We start from the raw sequence: 25731 nt of genomic DNA, 5'->3' as shown, positions 1-25731 counted from the left end.
AAATGTTCCATAACATGGGTAAACTTTTTCAAGAATATTCAGGATGTTTCCATTTTTTTCTACATAAAAAACAAACTAGGATACAATAAATATTCTTATACATGTCCTTATGCATTAGTGCTTTTATGTCTGTAGGATAAGTTCCAGGAAATGTGCTTTCTGGGTCAAAGGGTATGAGAATGTTTCATTTTAATAGACGCTCCTAGATTACTTTCAAAAAGGTTAGAAATTCTTGGATGTGTGCTCATTTCCTCACACATTTCCCAGCAGTGGGAGTTAGGAATTCACAGAAATTAGGCCAAGCTGAAGGGGAAACACTGTATGCTGTGGCCGTTCTAACTGCATTTTCAGAACTACTTTCAGGCCAAGCAACTCTTCACATGTTTATTGGCCATTTGCAGTTGCTTCTCCTTTTAATTCACTACCTATAACTTTTGCTTATTTGTCTACTGGAGTACTTGTTTATTAACTTACATGAGCTCTTGTTATCATATATTTTGCAAATAATCTCTCCAGGTCATCTTTTTTTGTTTGTTTGTTTTATTTTTACGGCCATTTATTTATGGTATCAGTTGCCATATAGCATGTAATATAAGCTCTTTGTGAGCAGTGACAGTTGCTGTTTAGGACACCGCCATATCTTCAGCACCAAGAACAGTACCTGGCACATAGTATGTTCTCAGTAAAAACAATGAATGAATAAAATAGAAGCCTAGAATTTTTATGTAGCCAAGTCAGTCAATCTTTTCCTGTATGGTTTCTGAGCTATCAGAATAACTCTATTAGTGTTACTTTTTTGCAATTAATCCATCTTGAGTTTGTTTTGAACGTGGCATGAAGCAGAGTAAATTGACCCTGAACTTTGTCTACTACTTTGTATAAAAAGTACTACATAAAATGCAAATTTGGGGCACTTGACTAGGTCAGTTGGTAAAGCATGCAACTCTCGATCTTGGGGTCCTGAGTTTGAGCTCCACACTGGGCACAGGGATTGCCTAAAAAGTAAACTATTTAAAAATGCAAATTCCCTTTATTGTTTTAAAATTTATTTATTTTGAGAGAAAGAATGTGAGTGGGGGAGGGGGCAGAGATAGAGGGAGAGGGAGAGAATCCCAAGCAGGCTCTGCACTGTTAGCACAGAGCCCAGAATGGGGCTTCATCTCCATTATGACCCGAGCCGAAATCAAGAGTCAGACACTTAACTAAGTCACCCAGGTGCCCCCCACCAAAATGGAAGCTCCTTTTAGATTTTAAGGTATGCTATACATTAAAATATAAATATACCCTACCATCCATTTTATGCGCCATTAAAATAAATTAACCAAAAAATAAGGATGGAGAGCACTGACTGGGTGTCAGCCAATCACAGTGTCGCATTCCCCTTGACAGTTACGGGTTCAGACATGGGTGTATGACCCAATTCTGGCTGATGAGACCTACAGATAAATCTACTGGAGCACTTCCTAGAAAAGTTTTCTCTCATAATAATGATGTGGAATGCAGGAGAAGACAGGACCCTTTTCTTTGTCTCTGGTTGTCGTTGAGCTGCCTTGCAATCACAAGGAGATAAATCCCTCCCCACTTCTACCTGGCCTCTTTCCTTCATTTCTGTTGTCTCTTTCCCGTCCAGTTTTGATCCTTCTTCTAGAAGTTCCTCCTTAGTGCAGAACGCTGTCTTGGAAGGGAGCCTTGGCTGGCCAGTTTTGAGAACTCTACTCCAGCTCCTAGACCCTTCCATGGTCTCTTACACTCACCCACTAATGGACTTAGTACACCACACTTTCCAGTGAGTACCCCCTGGGTATGTTGGGATTTGCCAGTAATCAGATCTGTCATCACCTTGTTACTTCCCTTTGCTTCCTACCACAAAGCTCTTGAAGCATAGGTGGTTTAACACACTTGTATTTTGGGATTCTTTTTAGGGGATAGCTTGTCACCTTTTGTGTGGTAAATGTCCATGGGGTTTGGGTTTTGGTATCTAGTGCCTTTATTTTATTTTTTTAATTTATTTATTTAAGAGAGAGCACATTAGTGAGTGGGGGAGGGGCAGAGAGGAGAGGGAGAGAATCCCAAGCAGGCTCCGCACTGTCAGCACAGAGTCTGACACAGGGCTTGAAGCCACGAACAGTGAGATCATGACCTGAGCCAAAATCAAGAGTTGGCCACCCGACTGACTGAGCCACCCAGATGCCCCTCTAGTGCCTTCAATACTAAAAAATTGTGGTAAAACACACATAAAATTTACCATCTTAACTATTTTTAAGTATATAGTTCAGTATTGTCAAGTATATTCACATTGTTGTGCGTCTCCATAACTTTCTTCCTCTTTCGAAACTAACACTACTCATTAAACAATTCACCATTCTTCCCTTTCCCAACCTCTGGAAACCATTGTTGTATGAGGTTCTGAAGGGGTTCTATTTTTATGAGGAGACTGAATTCGGGGTACCGACAAAGTCTGCCACCACAGCCCCATTACTAAACTATAACTCCGGGAGACTGGAGTCTATTCTATGCCCACAGCACCAGCACAGCACCCAACACACAGAAAACATTCACATTATTTAACCAGTGAATGAATCACTCTGAATTCCTGCACCTTCTGGCAGGGTGATAGGATGCATTCTTGTACTCATTAAAGTGATTGATGGTTAACATAAAAGTTGCCATCGTTACCTGGACTAATACCTTTCCAGGTCAATATGCAACATGAGCTTCTGGAAAGAACACTGCCAGCTCTTGATTACCTGACTAATGAGGGGCAGGAGAGGAACAGACTATCTCAAATTGATGCTGATTTTAGAGTACTTTATATGTATTTTTTTATGTATGAATTTGTTGTGGCAGATATCCTTACTAATTATGCTTGGTTCAGGCTAACATTGTAACATTAGTAGTCCCTGGGCACTATTTGTGGGTAGTGATTTGAAGGGAAGGAGGTGGTCCAGGTGTATGTGGGGCAATCTATTAAAAAGTAAACATCTGACACAGATGTACACAAAATGGTTAACTAAATGGGCATATTTGAGAGTTGTTGCTATAACAGTTGGTGAAACCAAAAGGAATAAGAGGTTGTGTTCATATCAAGCTTTACCATTACAAAGGGCTTTCAAACCCATGACCTCACTTTTTCTCACAACATTAACCCTTTAATACAGGCCCTGCTAGCGCCACTTTACGGGTGAGGAAATGGAGCAGCCCGAGAGACTAAGTAATATGATTGTAACCACACAATGTATAGTCTGGACTGTCTTCTAAGCTTAGTGTTTTTTTGTTTTGTTTTGTTTTTTTTTTACAACACTATCGTTACACCTGAAGAGCGTGGGCACACAAACTACTCACATCCTATGTTGGAAGAAGGCAGGGTATAAATTATACATGTATAAAAACAATGACGTTCTGGACTAGTTTGGACAAGAATAACCCTAGTTTTCTCCCTGCAATCCCTAAAACCACTCCTAGCACTCAGTTTCTGCCTCTGTCTTCAATCACCACATCTCTAGGTACCCTTACAGAAAAAGACAGAAAAAGAGGGAAGAACAAGGGTAAAAGTACCATGGCATTACATTTTGGGGCTGTTCCAGAAGCATCAGCACTACTACTAACGATGAAGGCAACAACCAGATTGTGAGCCCCTACTGTGCACCAGGCACTGTGTTTGAAGCCTCAAATCACCAACCCTGCTGGGTAGGCAGTACCATTCACAGTTTACAGACAGCTTTTCTGAACCTTGGTTTTGTCAAGTCACTTGCCCAAATCATGCATTTAGCAGGGATTTGAACCCTTTGCTCTCAACAAACACCTCTGCAATATGATTTAAATAAGCATAAAAATAGGGGTGCCTGGGTAGTTGAGTATCCAACTCTTGATTTCAGCTCAGGTCGTGATCCCAGTGTTGTGGGATCAAACCCTGTGTTGGGCATGGAGCCTGCTTAAATTCTCCCTCCCTCCCTCTCCCCACTCCCCGCCCCCCTGCCCCTAGCACATGCTCTCTAATAAAAAATAAAAAAATAAAACATTTAAAAATATAAATAAGCATAAAATCACAACAATTAGGAATTCACCACACCTCGCCTGAAGATGAACTGAAGGTTATCTTTAGACAATTTATGAAAATCCAAGTATGCTTGTTTTCTAACATATTGACACTAAAAAATGACTTTTCTTGTTTACCTTCAATTTATTTATCCCTTTCTACATAATAAAAGCAAATTAGGGAGGGATCCTCAAATCTCTTAGCCCCCCCTCTGTAAAGGAAACCATCAAAGAGTGAAATGTCATTTCTTTCAGAATGGTCTTGTGAAGATCTTCAGTACTCTTTTTTTTTTTTTTTAAATGTTTTATTTACTTTTAAGAGAGAAAGAGACAGAGGGAGAGCAGGGGGGGAGCAGAGAGGGAGGGAGACACAGAATCTAAAGCAGGCTCCAGGCTCTGAGCTGTCGGCACAGAGCCCGATGCAGAGATTGAACCCACGAACTGCGAGATCATGACCTGAGCCAAAGTCGGATGCTTAACCAACTGAGCCACCCTGGTGCCCCAGTACCTTTGCAATAGAACTTCTTCCCATGGAATTTTGGGAATGACCTATTTTGCTACAAAGCTGGTCTCTTTTTTTTTTTTTTTTCCAGACATGATCTATTTTATCATCTGGTTTTCAAAAATGACTGATCACTGTTCAATAAAGTCTGATGGGGTCCATGAACTCCAAAACACTAAACTTCCAGTCATTCTTTAAATTTGCCTTCACAACGGTTTCTGGAAAGAGAAACTGCTGCCTAGCTCTGGCAGACACTGGAGGTGGACTCTGCCCCACTCTACCCTCTCTCTTCGCAGTCTTTTGCGCTGCTAGGGGTAGCCAAGTGACCTATTTATGGCCAGTGAGCTTGGGCAGACATTTGCTGAGAGGAGAGCTTCTGGGAAACTTTGGCTCACCTGATAAAATGGGACATACAACTGGCACCGCTCTTCTCCCTGCTCCTTCTAACCACCCTGAATTAAGACTCAGTGGCCAGAGGCACAGTAGCCTTCTTGAAACTATTAAACATGAAGACAAAAGCAAACACAAGGTAAAGGATAATGGAGCAGAAAGAACCTGGGTCCTTCAGTGGCATTGCTGAGCAGTTGAACCCACACCAGAAGCGGTCTACATCTGGACTCCAAGCAAAGAAACCCCATTTTGGGTGAGCCTTGTAGACAGGTCTGTTACCTGCAGCTGGACACATTCCTTACTGATAGACTAGCTGTTGTCCTTTTTGGTGATCAATCTTCTCTTCCTCTTCCCTAAATCCAGCCATCCGTTTCTTTTTCTTTTCTTTTTCTTACTGTTTTGTTTATTTTTGAGAGAGAGAGAGTAAACAGGGCAGGGGCAGTGAGAGAGGGAGACACAAAATCTGAAGCAGGCTCCAGGCTCCCAGGTGTCAGCACAGAGCCTGACGTGGGGCTCGAACCCATGAGCCGTGAGATCATGACCTGAGCCAAAGTCAGACACTTAACCCACTGAACCACCCAGCATCCCTTTCTATGCTGAAGGAACTCATACAGAATGGCACCTTCTAATCAGGCACAGACTTACAAAACCTAAAAGTATTTACAAACTAAAAAAAATAATATAAAGTACATACAAACTAAATTACAGGACTAAGAAAACTGCTGAGGAATATTCCTTCACCTCTTTGTCTAAGAACTTCTTGAGTCTGAGATACATGTCATACTTCCATGAGAAACTTACTATTTCCTGCTTTCTTTGGCAGTGTTTTAAGGTTTGGCTTTCCAGCTGTTATGATACACCCTGTTAGTTTCAAGGACTTTTCAGTGGGTCACATTCTCATCCATAGAGATGAAACACACACACACACACACACACACACACGCACGCAAGTGCGCGCACACACCCACATGCCAAAAAAAAAAAAAAAAAAAAGTCTCCCAGGACTCAATTTTATTCAAATTGACTGAAAACTTAATTTGTTCTTCACAAAGTTCTGCTTTTTAGTGATACAGGTTTTATTTTTAGAAACTACATGTGAGCCACATCTGGGTAGCTCATTCGGTTAAGCATCCAACTCTTGATCTCAGCTCAGGTCATGATCTCACGATCGGTCATGGGACCGACCAGCATTGGGCTCTGTGTGGACAGTGCAGAGCCTGCTTGGGATTCTCAATCTCCCCCTCTCTCTCTGCCCCTCCTCCACTTGCATATGCACTCTCTCAAAATAAATAAACTTTAAAAAGTGTTTATAAAAAGATTATATACAAAGTGTATGTGTAAAAATTCTTATAAATTGTGCTATTCTATGTTGACTTAGGGTATTGTTACTATTCCTAACTCCTGGTAAAATATGGAAAAAATTCTGCTGGAACAATGATGTGCAGCCACTCCACTTTATAAATATATCCTCAGCACTCTTGAGATACTACTGGATTAGCAGGAATAACTGCCTTACAGAGGACTATTGTCCCTCACTGAAGTGAGGGAGATTAAGGATCTGAGGAAAAGGAAACAAGGCCTTGGCAATCTCTAAGGACCTAAGGAAAACTTCAAGGATATGTGCAGTAAAATGTTGAAAGCAGATTCTTTTCCATTTTTTTTTTAAGTTTATTTATTTATTTTGAGAGCGAGTGAGTGCATGCTCGAGTAGGGGAGGAGCAGAGAGAGAGGGAGAGAATCCCAAGCAGGCTCTGTGATGACCACGCAGGGCTCAAACTCACAAACAGTGAGATCATGACCCAAGCTGAAGTCAGATGCTTGACAAAGCCACCTAGGTGCCCCTCTTTTCCAGTTTTAATAAGTGGAACAGGCCACAGGCTGTCCCCAAGAGGTGGAGAGTAACAGTACATCTCACACAACCTGATGAAACAGGTGGTCAAGCCACAGGCTCAGTATTATGCACAGAACTCCTATTTAATGAGACACTGAGAATCAACTGTGTTTGATTGTAGTCAAATAGAGTTGTAAAGGCTATTATTTTTCTTCTATGAAAAAACACTAAAGACAAAACCTCCAAATTTCACTAAGTGTTTATTGTTTGTATCTCATGCAGGTGGCTACAATAGGCATTTTCAAGCTACTCTAGCAGAGATACACATGATTTTAATGAATCCCAGCTCAATGATGCACAAAGGCATATTCTCTCCAGCCACTATTATTTTGAAATGTATGATTGACCAAACTGGACTTTAACAAAAGAAAGGCATTACAGCAAACTCATGATGGAGGAGATCTAGTTGTTCTCTATCTATTCCCAATGCCTGGCAAGCTTGGATGCAAACTAGATGAATGGCAGGGCTCCTGGGTGTTGGCCAGTCACTACGCATTTCATAAATAGGGACTGGGGTGAGGGTACTACTCTCAATGGTCTCTATGCCATTGGAGAGAGACAGTCACAGTAAAATCCAAGTCTGAAGATAATTCAGAAGTAATTTTGACTGCATATTGAAATGCTTTGCTTTTGGCCTCTTGTTTTTTGGAGACAATGTGTCCAATTTAGAAGAGGCTAATTTTTAAAATGTAATCATCAATGTCAATATACACTGAAAATTTTTTATTTAAAAAAATTTTTTTAACATTTATTTTTTTGAGAGAAAGAGACACAGGGCATGAGTGGGAGAGGGAGACACAGAATCAGAAGCAGGTTCCAGGCTCTGAGCTATCAGCACAGAGCCTGACACCGGGCTCGAACTCATAAACAGTGAAACCATGACCTGAGCTAAAGTCGGACACTCAACCAACTGAGCCACCCAGGCACCCCTCAAAAATTTTTTAAATGTTCATACCTTTGAATCATAATTCCAATGTGATGTCTACTCTAAAAATGTAATGAAGAAACAAGACCTTTATGTCCAAACATGAGAATTTAAAGGTTATTTTTGACAGAGGAAAACTGAAATGAATTATGATTCATTCTAATGATCATATAGCATTATAAATGACATTTATAACATACTTTAAACACATGGAGGATAGTTATAAACGAAAACAAGATGTAAAAAAACATGGATAACACTATTTAAATAATTATATATGTCTAGAAAAACACTAGAGTGAAGTACAGTAAAATATGGAATGGGTACAATAAAAAGATTAATAATGATGGTCTTTATTTCAATGAGTTCTACAAGTTTCCATGATGTTTGTTTTTCTTGAGTAACAAAAAAAAGATCTTAATTGAAAACAAAATTAAATTAGCTCACATTCCCAGAACACACATAAACTTCACAACAGCTGAAATTAATTAACAAGGATAAGTAAAGTCTAGAATTTAAAACCTACTGTAGTTTGTCCAAAAAGCTAGACATCTGACAATGGATCACTAACAGCAAAATAGTATCCTCATGGTCTCAATGGGTCATTTGCATCTATTTAAAATTTTGCTTTTACACATTTGCCAGGGAACTAGGTAGAAGAGAATTTACTACATTTGGTTTTCTCAGTATTTTACCAAGGTAAAATAATCTTTAAGATTCTTTTGGATCAATATTCTATCCTTAACTCAATTCTGAGCAAACAAACATAAAATTCATTTGTCTCCCACTCCAGAATGTCACTTTGGGCAAAGTCATAACTAAGTCATTTATATACTCCACATCTAGCCATAGTTACATTATTTATAAGCTCATGAAGTCTGTAATTAAATTATAATGTATTTGTAGGCTACAAATGTGAATGTACCTTTGTGCATTTTTCCCATTCCAGTAGAAATTGCATTGAAAATATACACTTTTAATTATTAAAAAAAAAAAGAGAGAAAGAGAAATGAGGGGTAGGTGTATGTTCTTTGCTCCTATGCATTTTTATTGACCTTTTATTTTGATTTAGTCTAACTGCCTCTTCTGCCTTGCTACACTTCACACACCACCAGACAGACCACAGCTTTGTAGGCTCCTTTGGAAAGGGGCATTATCTTTCTAATCACTGCAAATTTCCTTATTATGGCACTTAGCACACAGCATTTACAAAAAGGTACTTGACATGACTCATAGGGAATCATTACAATATTCTACTTCTAATGACAGTGATGATCCAGGTAACCTTTGCTTCCTAAGTGATGGGTGAACCCAGATGAGCCAGGACACAGCCTAATTGCTGAGTGTACATCTAGAGAGGGAGGAGAGGGCTGGTTTGGGGTAAAGTGAAGAATCGTGCCTGCAAGCCTGGCTCTGTGTGAGGGAAAGGTCATGCAGGAGGCTCTAGCTGGGGGGAGGGCTGGAGAGAGGAATGGGAGGGACTTTCCTGCTGTCCCTATAAAAACATAGTAAAATCTATACTTCTTACTAACACCTGTAGAATGGGAATCCTGCCTGCAGATGCACGAAGGGCAAAAACAGAAGCCTGTCATGGGTACAGTTGACAATAGGGATAGCATATGTATTTGTTAAATTGGATGCAGAGTCCAACAATTATCTACTAAGTACCTGCTCTGTGCCCAGAATGGTTATATGCCTTGGGACACACCAAGGAAGAGTGACCCATAGTGTGCTCTGCCTTCAGAAACCTGACAGTTCCCTAATGCTTGTCACTGATCTATTTCCAACAGTTGATCCTTATTATTCATGGATTCCGTATTTGTGAAGCCACCTACTCACTAAAATTTGTAATCCCCAAATCATTCTTGTATGTGCAGACTGGCGAAAAACAAAACAAAACAAAATCTGAGGTCCCAAACTGCTTTGTTTCTACTTTCATACTGTAAACAAGTATCCCCTTCACAGACTTTTTTTTTTTTAATATATTTTTGTGTTTTATGTTGGTGACCTCACTGTTTAAAATAGTGCCTGAGTTGATCAGTTGGTTGAGTATCTGACTCTTGGTTTCAGCTCAGGTCATGATCTCATGGTTTGTGAGTTAGAGCCCCGCACTGGGCTCTCTGCTGACGGCATGGAGCCTGCTTGGGATTCTGTCTCTCTCTCTGTCTACCACTCCCTGTCTCAAAAATAAACAAACATTTAAAATGGTCCCCAGGTATAGTGTTAAAGTGCTGTCTAGTGTTCTAAGCAAAAAAGGGTTATGGGTCTTAGAGAAAAATGTGTGTTAGATAAGCTTCATTCAGGCAGGAGTTATAGGTTGTTGGCCGTGAGTTCAATGTGAACGAATCAATATATATTGAGGTGTCTATAAGCAGAAACATAAAGCAAAGCTATGTACTGATTGGTTAACAAAAATGTGATCAGGAACTTAACTGTGTTGCCCCTAAGAGCAATGGTTCAGTACTTAGTACACTAATTCAGCATTTGTAGGACTTTGTAAGAACTACCATTAATAATGAGAATGAACTGAATTTGTGACTTCCTCTATTGCTATTTAACGGAAGGGGAAAGCAGACGAGAAGTAAGCTTTATTAAGGGCCAACTGTGGGCCAAACACTGTGCTAAACATTAACTCATGTAACTCTGATAACCAATTTGTGAGGCAGGTAATATCTTCATTTTACAGATGAGAATACTGATGATCAGAGAGGTTAAGTAAATTTCCCAAGGTCACACAGCCAGTGGTAGAACAGTATTCCCTAATAATGCCTGGGAGATGATTGGGGGAGATGATAAAATTGAAAAATTGAACTGAACATTTGTTTTCAGTCTCAGAGTTTTTGTAATAGTAGGACATAAGTATAAGGGGCAATTTTGGAAGATGACAATGAGGAAGAGTTCAGCCAAGTGACAAAAGATTCTCCTCTAGGTTGGGGGACCTAGAAGCTGGACAGTCACCTCTCCCTGTTAGAGATTCTGAGGGGGGTGAGAGAGGGATGGGCTTCCCCCAGTGTAAAGGTTCTCCTTCCCCACAGGGCACATTATAATCTACTTTTATTCTTTCATTTACACAATAAGTATGTACTGCATACCTACTATCTTATCCCAAGGACTGTTTAGACACTAGAGATTCAACAGTGAACAAACAGATAAAAAGCACCAGGCTCATGGAACTTATGTTCCAGTGACAATTTTTTCTTTCTTTCTTTTTTATTATTTTGAGAGAGAGGAGGAGGGGGAGGGGCAGGAAAAGAGGGAGACAGAAGCCCAAGGAGGTCCTGAACTGTCAGCATGAAGCCCGACGTAGGGCTTGAACTCACAAACTGTGAGATCATGACCTGAGCTGAAATCAAGAGTCTGATGCTTAACCAACTGGGCCACGCGGGCACCCCTAGTGACAGAATTAAAAGAATGAGTCGTGTGGCTTTAGATTACTATTTTTCTTAAAGTACTGTGGTACTCCAATTTTTATTAATACCAACAAATACTGACAGTTGTAGAAATATTTCCATTCTGTCTGACTCAGATAACAGCACTGAAATGGCCAAGGAGATAAGCAGCAGCCAAACCACCATGCTGCTTGCGTTATCCTGAGTGTTCATGCTTTCTAGGGCTTCCATTTCCCACAGTGAACTAGATATTCTGAAAAGTTGTCCTGCTGTGAAACATTACATGCTGGATAAGTGCAGGAAAAATTGGCTCATCGTTATTATAATTATCCTAATGAAATGGTGCACACCCAGTCACTTGAAGTCTTTTTAGAACAATGCTTCTGAACCTGGCCTGGACATTAAATCATCTGGGAGCTTTTAAAAGGCCTGCTGCCCAGGTTACACGCAAACCAATTAAATAAGAATCTTGGAGTAGAAGTCAGGCATCAGAATTTTATAAAACTCCCCAGGAGATTCTGATGTCCTGCCAAGGTCAAGAATCACTGCTTTAGAATGGGATCGAGCACACGATGTACATGGAGAGTTGGTGGTCCCAGTGTTTTGTCAACTTTACTCACAACTGCTGAAGCTGGTAGATCTGAAAAGTTATCCAGCGTCTTAAATTTCCTCTCCATACCCTCATCTTCTGCTCTCCACCCTATGCTGGGAGGTGGATGGCATCACTTTTCAGGTAGATGCAAAGAACCAACCTAAGTGGGTACCTTCCTGAGTCTAAGTATTCCCGTTTATAGTTAAGTGTTTTGATTTTTTTTAAACTAGTTCCTGCTGAGGTACATGTAAAAGCCAAAGAAGAGACACATGAATTGCAAGCAAAGAAGAGACACAAATTCCACAAGTCTCCAAATTCAAGGATAATACCCAATATGTACCTAATAAATATTAATCATACTCTCCCTCTGCCAATCTCAGTGATTTTGGTTCATATTCTTTTTTGTAGCCAATTATCTCCGGGTTTTTTGGTTTTTATATGAACCAAACAACAAAACACAAAAACATTTTCGATGTATGCAGGGAAGAAACAGACCAATCATTACTTAAGTGTCCTTTGAATCTAAAATGTCCTCTATACTTGAAAGGTGCTCTTAGGAAAAAAAAAAAAGGGTGTGACATGAAAGATGGAAATACTCCATGTTGTAAAGCAAAGTGAACCCTCTGGCCAGCACCCTGGGTGGTTACTTGCATTTGACTCTGGGGTCTCAGAGATGGAGCACGGCTCTCTGCCCTGGAATCCTTGAAGAACAATAACAAGAGCTAGATGAAAGTTTCCAGGGATTTGGTTCTAAGAACATTACCCTGACATTTTGCTTGCAGAGTTCTAAACACAGGTTTCAGATCTAACTTGGAGATACACAGGGCGGTATTACATTTGGATTGGTCAAGTAAGACATAATGCATCACAGTCAAGGTGCTTATAAACTAACTCGTACCAGGGCTTATAATGCTAGGAACAACAAAAACTGAAATCAAACAGCATTTAATGAGACTTTTCTATGTGCCAGGTACCTAAGTGGCAGACATTATTATTACACCAGTTTTGCAAGTAAGAAAACTATGAATCAAGGAGGTTTGGGTCACACAAGTAGTTAAGTGGCAAAGGGGGATTTGACTCATGTGGTCTGATTCCCAAGTTCACATCCTTAACCATTCTGCTGTATTTCCTCACTTGTATCGAATTTTGGCTGCTGGGTGACCAGAAATCATAAGAGTTGAAGACAACTGGTAGGGTCAGGCCTGGGATGGGCCTTGGAGACCTATCAAGCCCATGGTTATGGGGTTATGGCTGTCTCCCCTTCCTCCTGGACTGGGCCGGAGAGGGGCTCTACTGGGTTTGGACTGATACATGGAATAAGTGAGGATCCTAAAGTACCTGAAAAAACTTCAACCCAAAGCAGCATCAAGAAAAGAAGGGACAACCGTCTCCTGGATAACACCGACCTTTCAGAGGTAGCATGCCAACGTTTGGCTTATTTGCTATCTATGGGAGAATGCCACATGTGGTTCCTAAGTCTGGGGATGGAATTGGGGAGGCACACTGAGCAGTGTTCACCATGTATCAAGTTGCTGGCCAAGCTCTGTAACTAACAAAGGGCTGGGACTGGAGAGAAAACCTCATTTCTTTGTGCTCAGGCAGGAGAAAGGGGCAGCATGCAATGATAGGCCAGGGAGGGAGGTTGGGGGAGAGAGGGGGGGAGGGGGAGGAGAGAGAGAGAAGAGAGAGAGAAGAGGGAGAGGGAGAGGGAGAGGGAGAGGGAGAGGGAGAGGGAGAGGGAGAGGAAGAGGGAGAGAGGGAGAGAGAGAAAAGAAAGACGCCTCCAAGGAGGCAGGAGTGAGGGAGGGGCTGCTCACTTTCCCATATCACAACCAGGTCCAAAAGGCCTGCCCCAGCCCCAACAGTTCTCTTCTAGTGAACCAAAGCCTTGGTGGGGCACAAATAGCTGAGCTGCATCAGCCTCTCCCGCCTGCTCCGCAGCGCTGATCTGAGGCACACCTGTGCACAGTGGGGCCTCTGGCTCCGAAGCTCTGGCCCATCAAAACTTGGCAGCTTCTTGCTCTCCACCCCAGCCTGCCCTCTCCAGCTGGGCTGGGCATCTCTAATAAGCAGCCTCTCTGCATGGATCGCCTCGCCTCACCTCACCTCCTGTAACTCAGAGCGGCGCTGCTGCCTAAGCATTTCAAGCTCAGTCACATGCTCTACGGCTTCCTGGGGGGAGGGGGGGGGGAATTCCTTCGGAAGCCAGGGTTGCCGCGTAATTGCTGCAGCTGCTGCTGAAATCCACTTTCGGATTTCTGTTCCCGGAGCAGAAAGTTCTGAAAGCGCCCGTGGAGAAGGAGCAGGCTTTGCATCCCTGCAGGCTCAGGCTACCCAGACAAATTCCTAAAGCCTCATTTCTGTGTGGTCTCTTTCAAAACCTTCTGAATGTTCCCGGAGATCTATTTCTTGATAAATTTTTTCTCCCTTGCTTGGGGTCAGGCCAGAAGAGAGAACAGATGTCAGATCTAAAGCTTTCCCAATTCAACCACTTGACCACTGGCCAGCTAATCTGCCATGATGTAAATGAAATGTCTTTGAGCCTTTCTTGCTGGGGGGGGTGGGGTGGGGAGACAAGCCTCCAAAAAAGCTGGAGACGTCCCTGTTTCAAGAAAAACAACATGAAAGAACAGGGTGATTGAAGTCAGCTGCATTTCTGCCTGTTAGAATATTAAAGTGCTCTCTCTTTTTTCCTCTCAAAAAGTCAAAATGGATTATGCCGGAGTTCTCAAACCCCCACAAGGATTTTCCTTCTCTTGCACGTGATCACCTAACAAAATATATGCTTCAGTCTGTAAGGGGAGTAATCCCACAACGAATCCCAGCTCAGATGTGCAGTAAATATTATTATCCCAGCTGAGAAAACTGATGCCAGAGTGGTGCCGGGGTGGGTGTGTGCAGGGCTCAGTCAGCACTCAGAACTAAAATTTCAGGTGAAGGGGAACACTGGAGTGTGTTGACAGTTATCTTAACTGTCTTTTCTCCTTCCTCACCTTACTCGGACTTACCAGAAAGCCTGGCAGATGATCAAACACCATAGAAACAAACGTTATGCTCCCAGAGGTCCTGCTTGGGAAAATATTCATGCTAGCTGCTCCCAGCACACCAGCCCTTCAAAAGCCTCTTGGCTGCAATTGAAGAGACTTTCCAATCTGGCCCTGGAAGGACTGCCACTAGACTGAGCTATCTGTACGCAGCGCCCCTTCGATACATTCTTTTAAGAAATATCATTCTGCGCTGCATGTAATAGGACATTTATTATAAGGTGAACCACAAAAAGCCAAGTAAACTAAGACATTAACTTTGTTATCATAAAGAATTTCTATTTTATGCTAAAAGAAAGAGCTCTTTTAGAGCTATTTATACAGGGATGTATCATATATCCCCGATCAATTCATCAAAAAGAAACTGTAAGATAAATGTATTAAGGTATTCTACAATGCACTATGTAGAGTTCTTGCTCCCAAAGAATTTACAGTCTAGTCAATAAGGACTCTTTACATTTGGTGCTGCACACTTTATAGTGATTTCATATCTGTTTTATACTCTGACATTCACAATAATCCTGTGAAGGAGTACACCAAACTGTGCCTTCATTTATTAAATGCATTACCCTGAAGTTTTGAAGGTGTTGCTTTTTCATAGTAAACTCTATTTTGAACATGTTGGCTTGTCCTTGGCCCTCTTGGTGTAAGTAAGTAACATCATACCACAGGAATGGGGCACTGTCTACACTGGGTTACTAGGTTTGTTTTATCTGGTCTGAACCTACCTACCTACTTTCCTTCCTTCCTTTCTTTTTTTTTTTTTTTTTTTCCCTGAGAGAGGGCATAAGTAGGCAAGGGGCAGAGAGAGAAACAGAGAAGCAGTGCTCGAGCTCACAAACAATGAGATCATGACCTGAACTGAAGTCAGATGCTTAATGGACTGTGCCACCCAGGCGCCCTGGTCTGAACTTTTCAGACACAAAAATGCTCTGCAACCTCAACGTGCTTTTGGACGCAGTCCATTTCTGGTTGGTTCCTCTCTCTGGTAACCCACTGCTTGGTGGAGGCATTGAGAGAGGTGGGGCTATTGCTCAATCCAGCTTTTTCTTTTTTGATTTTGGGGGCTTCAAGCCCAGTGCTGAGCCCAATGTGGGGGTTGAACTCACCACCCTGAGATCAAGGCCTGAGCTGAGGGATGCTTAACAGACTGAGCTGTCCAGGCACCCCTCCAGCTGTTTCTAATAACCTCACCTAGCTTTCTTTTGTAGAACGGTAAAGTCAATTCAACAAATTAGCTTTTTCTAAGGCACCAGATCATTTTGCCACTAATCCAACTTGAGAAAAAAAGAGTTCAATTATTTAACTCATCAATTTTAAGTAAAAATAAATAAACATTTCCCCCTCCCCCACATGTTATCAACCCTGGCTTTCTTCTACAGACCTCTTCACTTTCTTGTGTAGGCTTTGTGGGGGTAGTGGGGTGCTGGTCTTAACGGACCTGAAAAACCCACCCAGAACAGCCTTGGGAAAGCTTTCCTTAGCTATTTCTAGTCCCTCCCACCCACCCTCCTAAAGAGTAAAGGTCTCCCTGCGAAATCTTTAAAATTGCCTAATATAAGCTAACATTCATTTACACACACGTCTTCTTCCATCTCAAATCTTTCTAACAGTGCTGCCCTGGATCTAAATTACAAAAAAAGGTTACATTCATATGGTCCCTAGCTTAAAAGTTCTTTTGACGATAGTTCAGGGTTCCTTTTTAGTAAAGCTGCCAAAAACAAGATGTTGTCTTACAATTAAAAACACAGATGAGGTGAGATCATTTGTGGGGTAGCTTGAGGTAAAGGAAGCACTATAATCTTATCCACTGTGGGCAGGAATTTAGAGTGAAGGAAGGCTGGCCAGCCTTGGACTCCATCCAGGAGAGTTTTGTCGCTAAACTACCCAAAGAGAGCCTTATAAGGCAGTCTCTTGTAGAAGGCAAGTCTGCAGTAAACCGGAGAGCAGGCTCGTGGGGAAGGATGGAAATCCTATTCAGCGGTGTCAATAAATGCCTGATCAGCTCAATCATTCCATCTCACAGGCCCAGGGTATAAAAGATTTTTAAAGTTATAACAACCTCTTCTACATGTTTCCTCTCCTCACTGAGGTGATCTCTCAGCTCCCCAAAGAGAATCTTTGAAACTGAATTCTCCAGACTCCCATGTGAGCATGTTATGGTATTCAACAGTTTTTACCAGCAAGTTCTTCCTACTGTGTATTCTAAATGTGCCTCATGGCTACTTAATTCCAGGCCTTTTAATTCCATCTCCTGAGGAACTGTAGAACAGTAGGTCAGGCACCTTCCACTTAATAACTAATTCCCAACCATGAAGAAACATTAACTTGTTCTTTGGATTATTTTCCTCCAAAAGAATCTTAAGTCCTTTAAGACCCCTTTGGCAAGGCTGCCTATTTTCTTTTCTAAAGCTTCTTCAGGTTTTCAAATCCTTACTAAAATGCAATGATTAAAACTAGGTAAACTAAAAATGAACCAGTGATTCACTTAACTTTCTAGAAGTTTCTGTGCTTAAGAAGGGCAAATGAGGCCAGAAAAAATTTTAAAGCATTTCTGTTGGTCTGGGGTGGACTTTTTGGGAGGTGACATTTTCTGTTTCTGATCTGAAAGCAGACGGAGGAATGGGAATTGTGGGCGAGAGAGGAAGAGCTTCCTGAAATGAGCAAGTGGGTTATAATTTGGGAGCAGGGCTAGCTAATGAGCAGAGGATGTGTGGGTACTTTGTAAGGAGTCATTTATAAGAAAAAAGCGCAGTACAATGGGCTTGTCTCTGCCAAGCAACACACAGCTTGCCATGGCAGGTTAAGAGCCCGGATTTGACAATGCTTCTAAGATCTGAGAAACGTAAGGTCTTGTGAAGAAGTCTAGGCAGCTTTTGCTGGGATTATTGTAACAGCCTCCTAATGGCAGTCTCTGACTGCAGTCTTGCCCCTCTTCCAATCCCATTCTAAGGGTGGCCAACACAGATTTTTAAAAAGCATAAATCCAATGTTATCACCGAATAGGTCCCTCAGCTCTGGTGATCACCTCTAAACTTCAATGCATCTAAACTTCTCCATCCTTGGGGTCAAGTGTTCAGCAGTCACCTCTGCTCTCCTGTTCTGCGAGGCAGCCCTATGGAACCATGTGCTATTCCTTCTGCTGCTAATGCTCTTCTCTCCATTCTAAGTCCGTTCCAACCCCCATGCTAGCTCTTCTCCAGCCAATTCCTTTACATCCCCATCTCAGGACCTTACTCTTCCAGGAAGTCATTCCTGGCCCTTTTTCTACAAGTTTGGGTTAAGGATCCCCCTCATCTGGGCTCTGTGGCCATCTTTATGGTATAACTGTTAGTTTACAAAGCATTGCATGGACTTCCGTTCCCCCCATCCCTGGAGATAAACCAGACCATTAGTAATCTCATTTAAGTTTCAAATCCCTATTCCAACTTTCAGTAAAGTTCTACAATTCTGGTACCAGTGGCAATGTGTTTTTTTCATGCCACCAAGCAATTCTTTGATAGCAGCTGTGCATCCTACTGTTCAACTCTTTTCTGACACTATCTACCTAGAGATAGTGTTAGATCATACAGCTCGGTCCCACAAGACTGCACTCCCACTTCAGATGCCTATCCCAAGTCCAGTTGGTCACCTGTGCTTCTGACTGGCCATAAACTGGGTTCCAACGACTCCCTCTCCTTGGTTCAATGGATTGCTAGAATGCTCACAGAATTCAGAGAAACACTTTACTTACAAAATTACCAGTTTATTATAAAAGGATGTAACTCAGGAACAGCCAGACAGGAGAGATATATAGGGCAAGGTATGGGGACAGGGGTATAGAGTTCCCATGCCCTCTCCAGGAGGGCCATTCTTCCAGCATTTCCACATGTACACCAGCACGGAAGTTCTCTGAACCCATCCTTTTGGGTATTTGTGGAGGCTTTGTTACATAAGCATGCCTTAATGATTCGATGACAATCATTGGTGATCTCCAGCCCCTCTTCCCTTCCAGGGGGTGAAGAGTAGGCCTCAAAGTTCCAACCCTTTAGTCATGTGGTTGGTTCAACTGGCAACCAGCCCCCAACCACAGTCCCAAAGTAACTCATTAACATACAAAAGACACCCCACCACTCTCCATACCTCGGAAATTCCAAGGGTTTTAGGAGCTTTGCTGCAGAAACGGGCAGGAAGATCACATATATATTTATTATTATAAATCACAATATCACAAGTTCATAACTCATTGAAGGACAGTAACAGAACATGGACATTTGAATGATAGGTTATCAAAATAAAATGAGCCTAAAATGAGCTTCTCAAAGAACAAATGTTTGAAGTCCATCAAATAAAACTAACGTTAAGAGTTCAGGATAAGAGAGGAAGAGGAGTCAAACGTCAGATGTATTCCCGGGCCTAGACTTCAGAAAGGCAGAATATACAAGAAGAAAAGAGAACAGACAAGCAGGAGAGTCCACAGCCTGCATTTCCAAACAGGAAGGCCCTTTCTTACGTGGATTTCTTTGTTTAATCAACAAATATTTATAAAGCGTCCAATAGCCAGCTACTGTGTTTATAAATAATTATAAGACAGCGTCCCTCTTTTAGGATGCTCCTATGAGGAAAACAGACATCCAAAGAGCCCTTTGGTGGGGGGGGGCGGGGGGGGCAACTGGGTAGCTCAGTTGGTTAAGTGTCCAACTTCGGCTCGGGTCATGATCTCATGGCTCATGAGTTTGAGCCCCATATTGGGCTCTGCTGACAGCTCAGACAGAGCCTGAAGCCTGCTTTGGATTCTGTATCTCCCTCTTTCTCTCTGCCCTTCCCCTGCTTGTGCTCTCTATCTCTCAAAAATGAATAAACATTAAAAAAAAAAAATTAAAAAAAAAAAGTCTCCTTGGTTTGTTCCCCCCCGCCTTTTTTCCCTTCCCATATATTCATCTATTTCACAACACTGAACCTTAACAACAACTCTGAGATAGGTATGATTATAATCCTTATATTAAGGGTGAGGAAACCCAGGCCCAAAGAGGTCAAATAATTTGCTTAAGGATCAGTAAGTGACAGTTACAATTCACACCCAGGGAGTTTGGTTCTAGAGCTCAGTGTCTTAACTATTCTGCTAGAATGCCTCTTGTTTATATACACACAGCATGTGTGCAATAAATATTGTTGAAAAAGGACTGGAAGCCTACAGAGAACTGAAGGACATCATTAAGGGGGTAGAGGGTAGGTGGAGCCAGGGGAGTCAAGGAGCTTCCTGGAGAAAGGGACAGGCCCTGATCTTGAAGGCCTAATGTTCAAAGGGCGGAAAGACAAGTGAGGGCAAGGGGGTGACTGTGAACAACAGCAAATAGCAACACTTATGCGGCTGGACCATGACTGGGTTGGAGGGAAGAGGCCAAAAGAATACAGTTATGGTAAAGAGCCTCATTCATCCTGATAGGTGGTTTGAATTTAGTTCTAGAAATGCTAAACACAGAGACTCTTAAAGAATTCTGGGGCACCTGGGTGGCTCAGTCATTAAGCATCTGACTTCAGCTCAGGTCATGATCTGATGGTTCATGAGTTCGTGTCCCACATTGGGTGAGTCCGCTTCTCTCTCTCTCTCTCTCTCTCTCTCTCTCTCTCTCTCTCTCTCTCTCTCTGCCTCTTGCTCACTTGCGCCCTCTCTCTCAAAAAATATAACAAAAAAACAATGAATTCTGATTCCACAATTAAAAACTGTGAGGGAGAAGAAGAGGAGAGGGGACCCAAAGGGACCAACGTGGTTGAAACGGAATTGCCAAGAAGCTCAGATTTAAAGGACCAGGAACAAAAGGTGTTAATCAAGAATTGGAATAAAGGAGCACCATGTTCTCTTCCAACCATGAGATTTTAATACATATATCTCAGCACCTCTATATTAACTTTTTATTTTTTTTTAAGTTTATTTATTTTGAGAGAGGGAGAGAGAGAGAGAGCACATGCACAAGTCGGGGAGAGGCAGAGAAAGAGACAGAGAGAGAGGGAGAGAATCCCAAGCAGGCTCCACACTGTCAGTGCAGAGCCTGTCATGGGGCTCGAACTCACGAACCTCAAGATCATGACCTGAGCTGAAATCAAGAGTCAGACGCTTAGCCAACTGAGCCACCCAGGTGCTCCTATATTAACCCTTTATTAAACTGCATTGTCACATCCCCTCTTCCAGTTACTCATGACTTCAGGGACTTCAATAATGACACTAAATGCATGATGGTAGTTCCAACCTTTGAGATTATCTTTCAGACATACTTTCAAAAAGGTGGCTTTGCCTCTTATCACAGGTACAGAAAACAAGCAGACTAAGATCTTTTCCCCAGACAGTGGGTAAGTGGTAATCTCAGAAAAGAAGAGGATGATTGGGAGTGTCTCCAGCCCCCCAAGGAAGGCACACAGGGAGGGGAGACTGCAACCTGTGTGGATACATTAATTAGCGGGACCAGATCTGTTCTGTGCATCCCCAGCTGTAGAACATCTAGCACAGTGCTGACACCAGCTATCTGCTCAATAAATGTTGGTTAGTGAGATCAGCAGGAATGTCCCCTTCCTCTCAACACTTGAGGAAGCATAACTTGAAATTCCTCTCAGGGTAGAAATGGCTGGAGGAACCTAGAAAACACATTTCCTATTCTTTGCAAAGCCCCAGTACTAAATGGCACAGAAATAAATGGCACTCTGTCAGATTTGCCTCTGTAGCTGTCAAAACACATCCACATCAGGAGAAATATATTAGGAGATACGGTTTTAGTCCCATTTGTCTCTGCTGTAGACAAGCACACTGGTAGACCTCACATTCTTTTCTGCTTTCTCTGACATTCTCCTACAAATGGTCCCAGGCACCACACCCCCATCTCTAGATTCAGACTGGGAAGAAAAGGCTAATTTTGTCAAGGTTTCCAGTTTTGGACGCTATTTCACTTAACATCTTCCTAAACAAAAAGAAAAACCAGGTCCACATCTTCAAGGGATTTGCAGTCTGGAAAGATGCTGGGGAACGGGGTGTACATGGTAATGAGGTGATAGGATTAGTTCTCTACAACTATCACTCTCAAGATTTTATAATCCCACGGTGCCTTTAGAGACACAAATAGCAAGAGAGAAAAAGGGATAAAACTAGCTACGGGCTAGAATTGACAACAATGCTTAAACAATCCCCAAGCTAACCTTTGGCTGTGATAAGCAAGTCCCAATGATTTGGAAAGACTGTGGGGAAAAATTCCCCTTAGAATGTTTATAAGAAAATCTCAGTATTTGGAAGGAGTTTTTAAACGATGCACATTTCTCTTTTCAAGATATGACTGATAAATGAGATCCAAAAAAAACAAATGACTGTTTCTGTTGGAAAAGTATATGAATTATTTTGGGTTGTGATTTTCCAAGTTCAAGGTGATGATGGTAATATAAATAGTCCACAGTAAGTTACATGATTTAAAGCTTTCAATAGTGAACTCTGAAATGAGTGACATACAACCTATCAGAGTATGGGCTTCTGGGAAAAACTCTAAAAAAAGAACTATTTGGAAAGTGTGGAGAAAGTCTGAGCTGTGCTTAAAGAAGCAACTGCTTCTGTCATTTCAGGAGAACTGCCTCCCTCCCTTTTGCTGTGTTGGCTGGGGCTAAAAGAGGGACTGCCAAGGTTGGATCTCTCTGACATTTCCCTATGGAAAGTTATTTCAGACAGAGTTAAAAATCTCCGAGGTTTTTTTCCCCTTACAAGTCCGGGCTCTTATTTATTTTCCCCTTTCATTTATGGCAAGTTTGGATCTGTCTGGAATAAAATAAATGATCAAACATAACCTCAAAGGCATTCCTGCCGAACAGTGCATCCTGGGGACGAATTACACACAAAAAAGGGACAAGAAAGAAAAACAAAATGGTCTTACGGTTCACAGTATAAACTACATCATAAAAAACATTCTTCAAAGACTTTGCACTTTTTGCCCACAAATAATTAGCTAGTTAGATTATTGTTTGAGAATCTTTCATTTCCAGTAAGTGAATTACTTTCTCTAACATTAAGAAACCATGAAATCCAATTTTTAAAATTCTTACAATCTAGCCAGTTAAACGTGGGACAAATAACTTCTCTGACAGTCCTTTACTTTGTATTTCAGCGTCAAACTCTTCGCCCTTCACTCTTGATTTCACTTCTATATCCACACAAGCCAAGAAAGAAGGACGAGAAAATGACATCTCTGGGTTTCCAAAAGAATGGGGGCAGCTTTTGCTTATCGACTTGCCAGCTGTCAGTATGAGCTGGGTCGCGGGAGTCTTGTGGTGCCAGAAAAACTTTTCTATATATACACTCGCCCCGCAAAACCTCACTTCTTGGCGCACGCAACAAGCTTCCAAAATAAAACCCCGAGAGAGAGAGAGAGAGAGAGAGAGAGAGAGAGAGAGAGAGAGAAAGAAGAAGAAGAAGAAGAAGAAGAAGAAGAAGAAGAAGAAGAAGAAGAAGAAGAAGGGAGGGAGGGAGAAGAGAGAAGAGGGGGCGTTGCCTATGCCTCCTAGCCTCTCAGAGGCGCCCAAATCCTCCCCTCGGATCCGTCTCCCGGATGCCCAGGGAAGTATCCCGGGGCACAACGGCCGAGTACGCCCCGCCGGGTCTGACCCGCGAGGGGGCGCGCGGCCGACGAGGCAGGGTTGGAAGGGAAAGCGCTCGTGCCCACCTTGCTCGCAGGTGCCCTTGCTGACCTGGGTGATAGCCTTCTCCCCACGGCTCTCGGCCCTCAGGCTGGCGGCGCGCAGCTGGCACCCGCTGGAGTAGGTGATGCCGTCGCTACCGCACACCGGGTAGCGGCTCTTGCACACGCACACGCCGCTCACCCCCGGGCCGCCGGCTGCTGCCCCGGCTTTACCCTTCCGCCTCTTGCGGCTCTTCACGCACTCCATGCCCGGCGCGCAGTGCCCCCTGCCGGCGCCGCCGCCCCCGCACGGCTCGCCCTCGCCGCGGGCGCACACCGGGCAGCAGCCACAGGCGTCGCGGGTCTCGCCCAGAGGGCAGCCCCGCGGGGGCAGGGGCGGGCAGGCGGCCGGCTCGCAGGGGCCGCAGACGTCCGAAGAGGAGGAAGAGGAGAGGGGCAGGAGCAGGAGCAGCAGCCCGGCCGCGCTGAGGAGCAGGGCGCGCAGCGGCGGCCACTCCATGGCTGGGCGTGGAGGCGGCGGGAGCGCGAGTAAGCCTGATCCCGCAGGCTGACGTTTTAAACCCCGCGCCCCGCCCGGCCGGGCCGCGGGAGCCACACCCCAGGGCGGCGAGAGCGCGGCCGCCCCGCCCGCGCCGCGCCTCCCGGGACCGCCGGGCTCCAGCGCGCCCCTGCCGGCGGGGCGGGGCAGGGCATCCGCGCAGGCCCGGGAGGCTGGGTCTCCAGTGCTTCCCGCCCCTTAGCCCAGTGCACCGCTCCCCAGTCCCTCGAGGTCGCCGGCAAGGACGGCGGCTCCCTCAGCTTCTGGTTCCTCGCCCAGACAGTTATACTTCTTAACGACAACAACTTTGCGATTATCCTGTGTTTAATCTATTAAATTCTCCGTGGGCCTGGGAGACCTGAGTCCTAAATTACTCTGAAGTTTGGAAAGCTTTTTAAAGAACAAAACGCCACAGGGTGAGGGGGCGCCTGGATGGGTCAGGAGGTTGTACATCTGGCTGGGTTTTGGCTCAGGTCATGATCTGCTGGTCCTTGGGAACCAGCCCTGCATTGAGCATGGAGCCTGCCTGGGATTCTCTCTCTCCCTCTCTTTCTCTCTCTCTCTCTCTGCTCCTCCCCCACACCGACTCAAAATAAATAAACAAACAAACAAACAAACAAACAAACAAACAAAAAACTCCACATGGGGATTTGTGTCCCTGTTGGCCACAGGCCCGGTGTGGCCTTGGGTGCCAGGCTAAGAGGACAAATCATTGCCAACCACTCCTCTTTTGGGAACCTCATTAATTGACTCCTCCTCCAGTGCTTTTCTATGCCAAATCAAGTTTCAAGTGTGAGTACTGAATCCATGAGAGAGCTGTTTCACCGTTTCATTGTCGTAGGTTCCTACTAAATTGTGTTGGAGCTCCATCAAACTTCTCCAGAGAACAGGACACAGCTGGGTGTGCCACTGAGGCACCTGAAGAAATGGTAAACCCATGAAGTTTTTGATATTAAACACCTGACATTTCCTCCTCAGCCTTTCTGTAAAATGCTCTGCAAACTTAACCTTAAAGCCTCTTTTTCCAAGAGTATGCCCTTCAAATCCCTCCTATCCATTTAAATTCTTTACATTTTTATTGAACATACAACATTGCAATGTGCATGATTCTGCATGTCCTTTTAGTTCTCTTTTTTCTTAGCATAAATTCAAGGATTTGTAGGATTGCTAACTCAAAGTGTGTGATTCATGATGCCACCAGCAATATATGGCTGTCATTCTCACCAGCCTTACTAGCATAATTGTAAACTTTTTTGGAAATTAAATAATCATAAAATTTACTTGGGGAATAAAAAAACAAGCACCTTTCAATCCAGAAAACCTAGCACTGCTTTTTGGCCTCTCCTTAGAAATATTCTGGAAAAGTGGCACTTTTTTTTTTTTTTAAGGTCATATGTTGACATGACCATTGTTTTTTTTTCTTTTTTTTTCTTTTCTTTTTTTTTGAGAGGGAGAGAGAGAGAGAGAGAGAGAGAGAGAGAGAGAGACAGCGTAAGCAGGGGAGTAGCAAAGAGAGAGGGAGACACAGAATCCGAAGCAGGCTTTAGGCTCTGAGCTGTCAGCACAGGGCCCGACTTGGGGCTTGAACTCATGGACAGCGAGATCATGACCTGAGCCAAAGCTGGATGCTTAACTGACTGAGCCACTCAGGCACCCTGACATGACCGTTGTTTATAAAAGGATGAAAAGTCTTTGGAGCAGAGTTTTCCTAAATATTCTTGCCTTTGTCCCACTATAAGAGATATAGTTTACATGACCCAGTGTAAGTCCCAAATTGAAA

General features: G+C 43.2%; 1 protein-coding gene across 1 annotated transcript in view; it reads right to left on the bottom strand.

The window, feature by feature from the left end:
- The window catches only part of IGFBP7 (insulin like growth factor binding protein 7), a 72286-nt gene extending 48321 nt beyond the window's left edge, over window positions 1-23965 (bottom strand). Inside the window, exon 1 of the mRNA XM_003985355.5 lies at window positions 23438-23965. Coding sequence (XP_003985404.3) covers window positions 23438-23912 — 475 coding nt within the window. The 5' untranslated portion in view covers window positions 23913-23965. The remainder of the gene's footprint in view (window positions 1-23437) is intronic.
- Between the last annotated feature and the right edge of the window lie 1766 nt (window positions 23966-25731).

Source organism: Felis catus, chromosome B1, assembly GCF_018350175.1.
Source record: "Felis catus isolate Fca126 chromosome B1, F.catus_Fca126_mat1.0, whole genome shotgun sequence".
NCBI lineage: Eukaryota > Metazoa > Chordata > Mammalia > Carnivora > Felidae > Felis > Felis catus.
The sequence above is the reverse complement of the archived record's forward strand: the minus strand, read 5'-3'. Positions and strand labels throughout refer to the sequence as shown.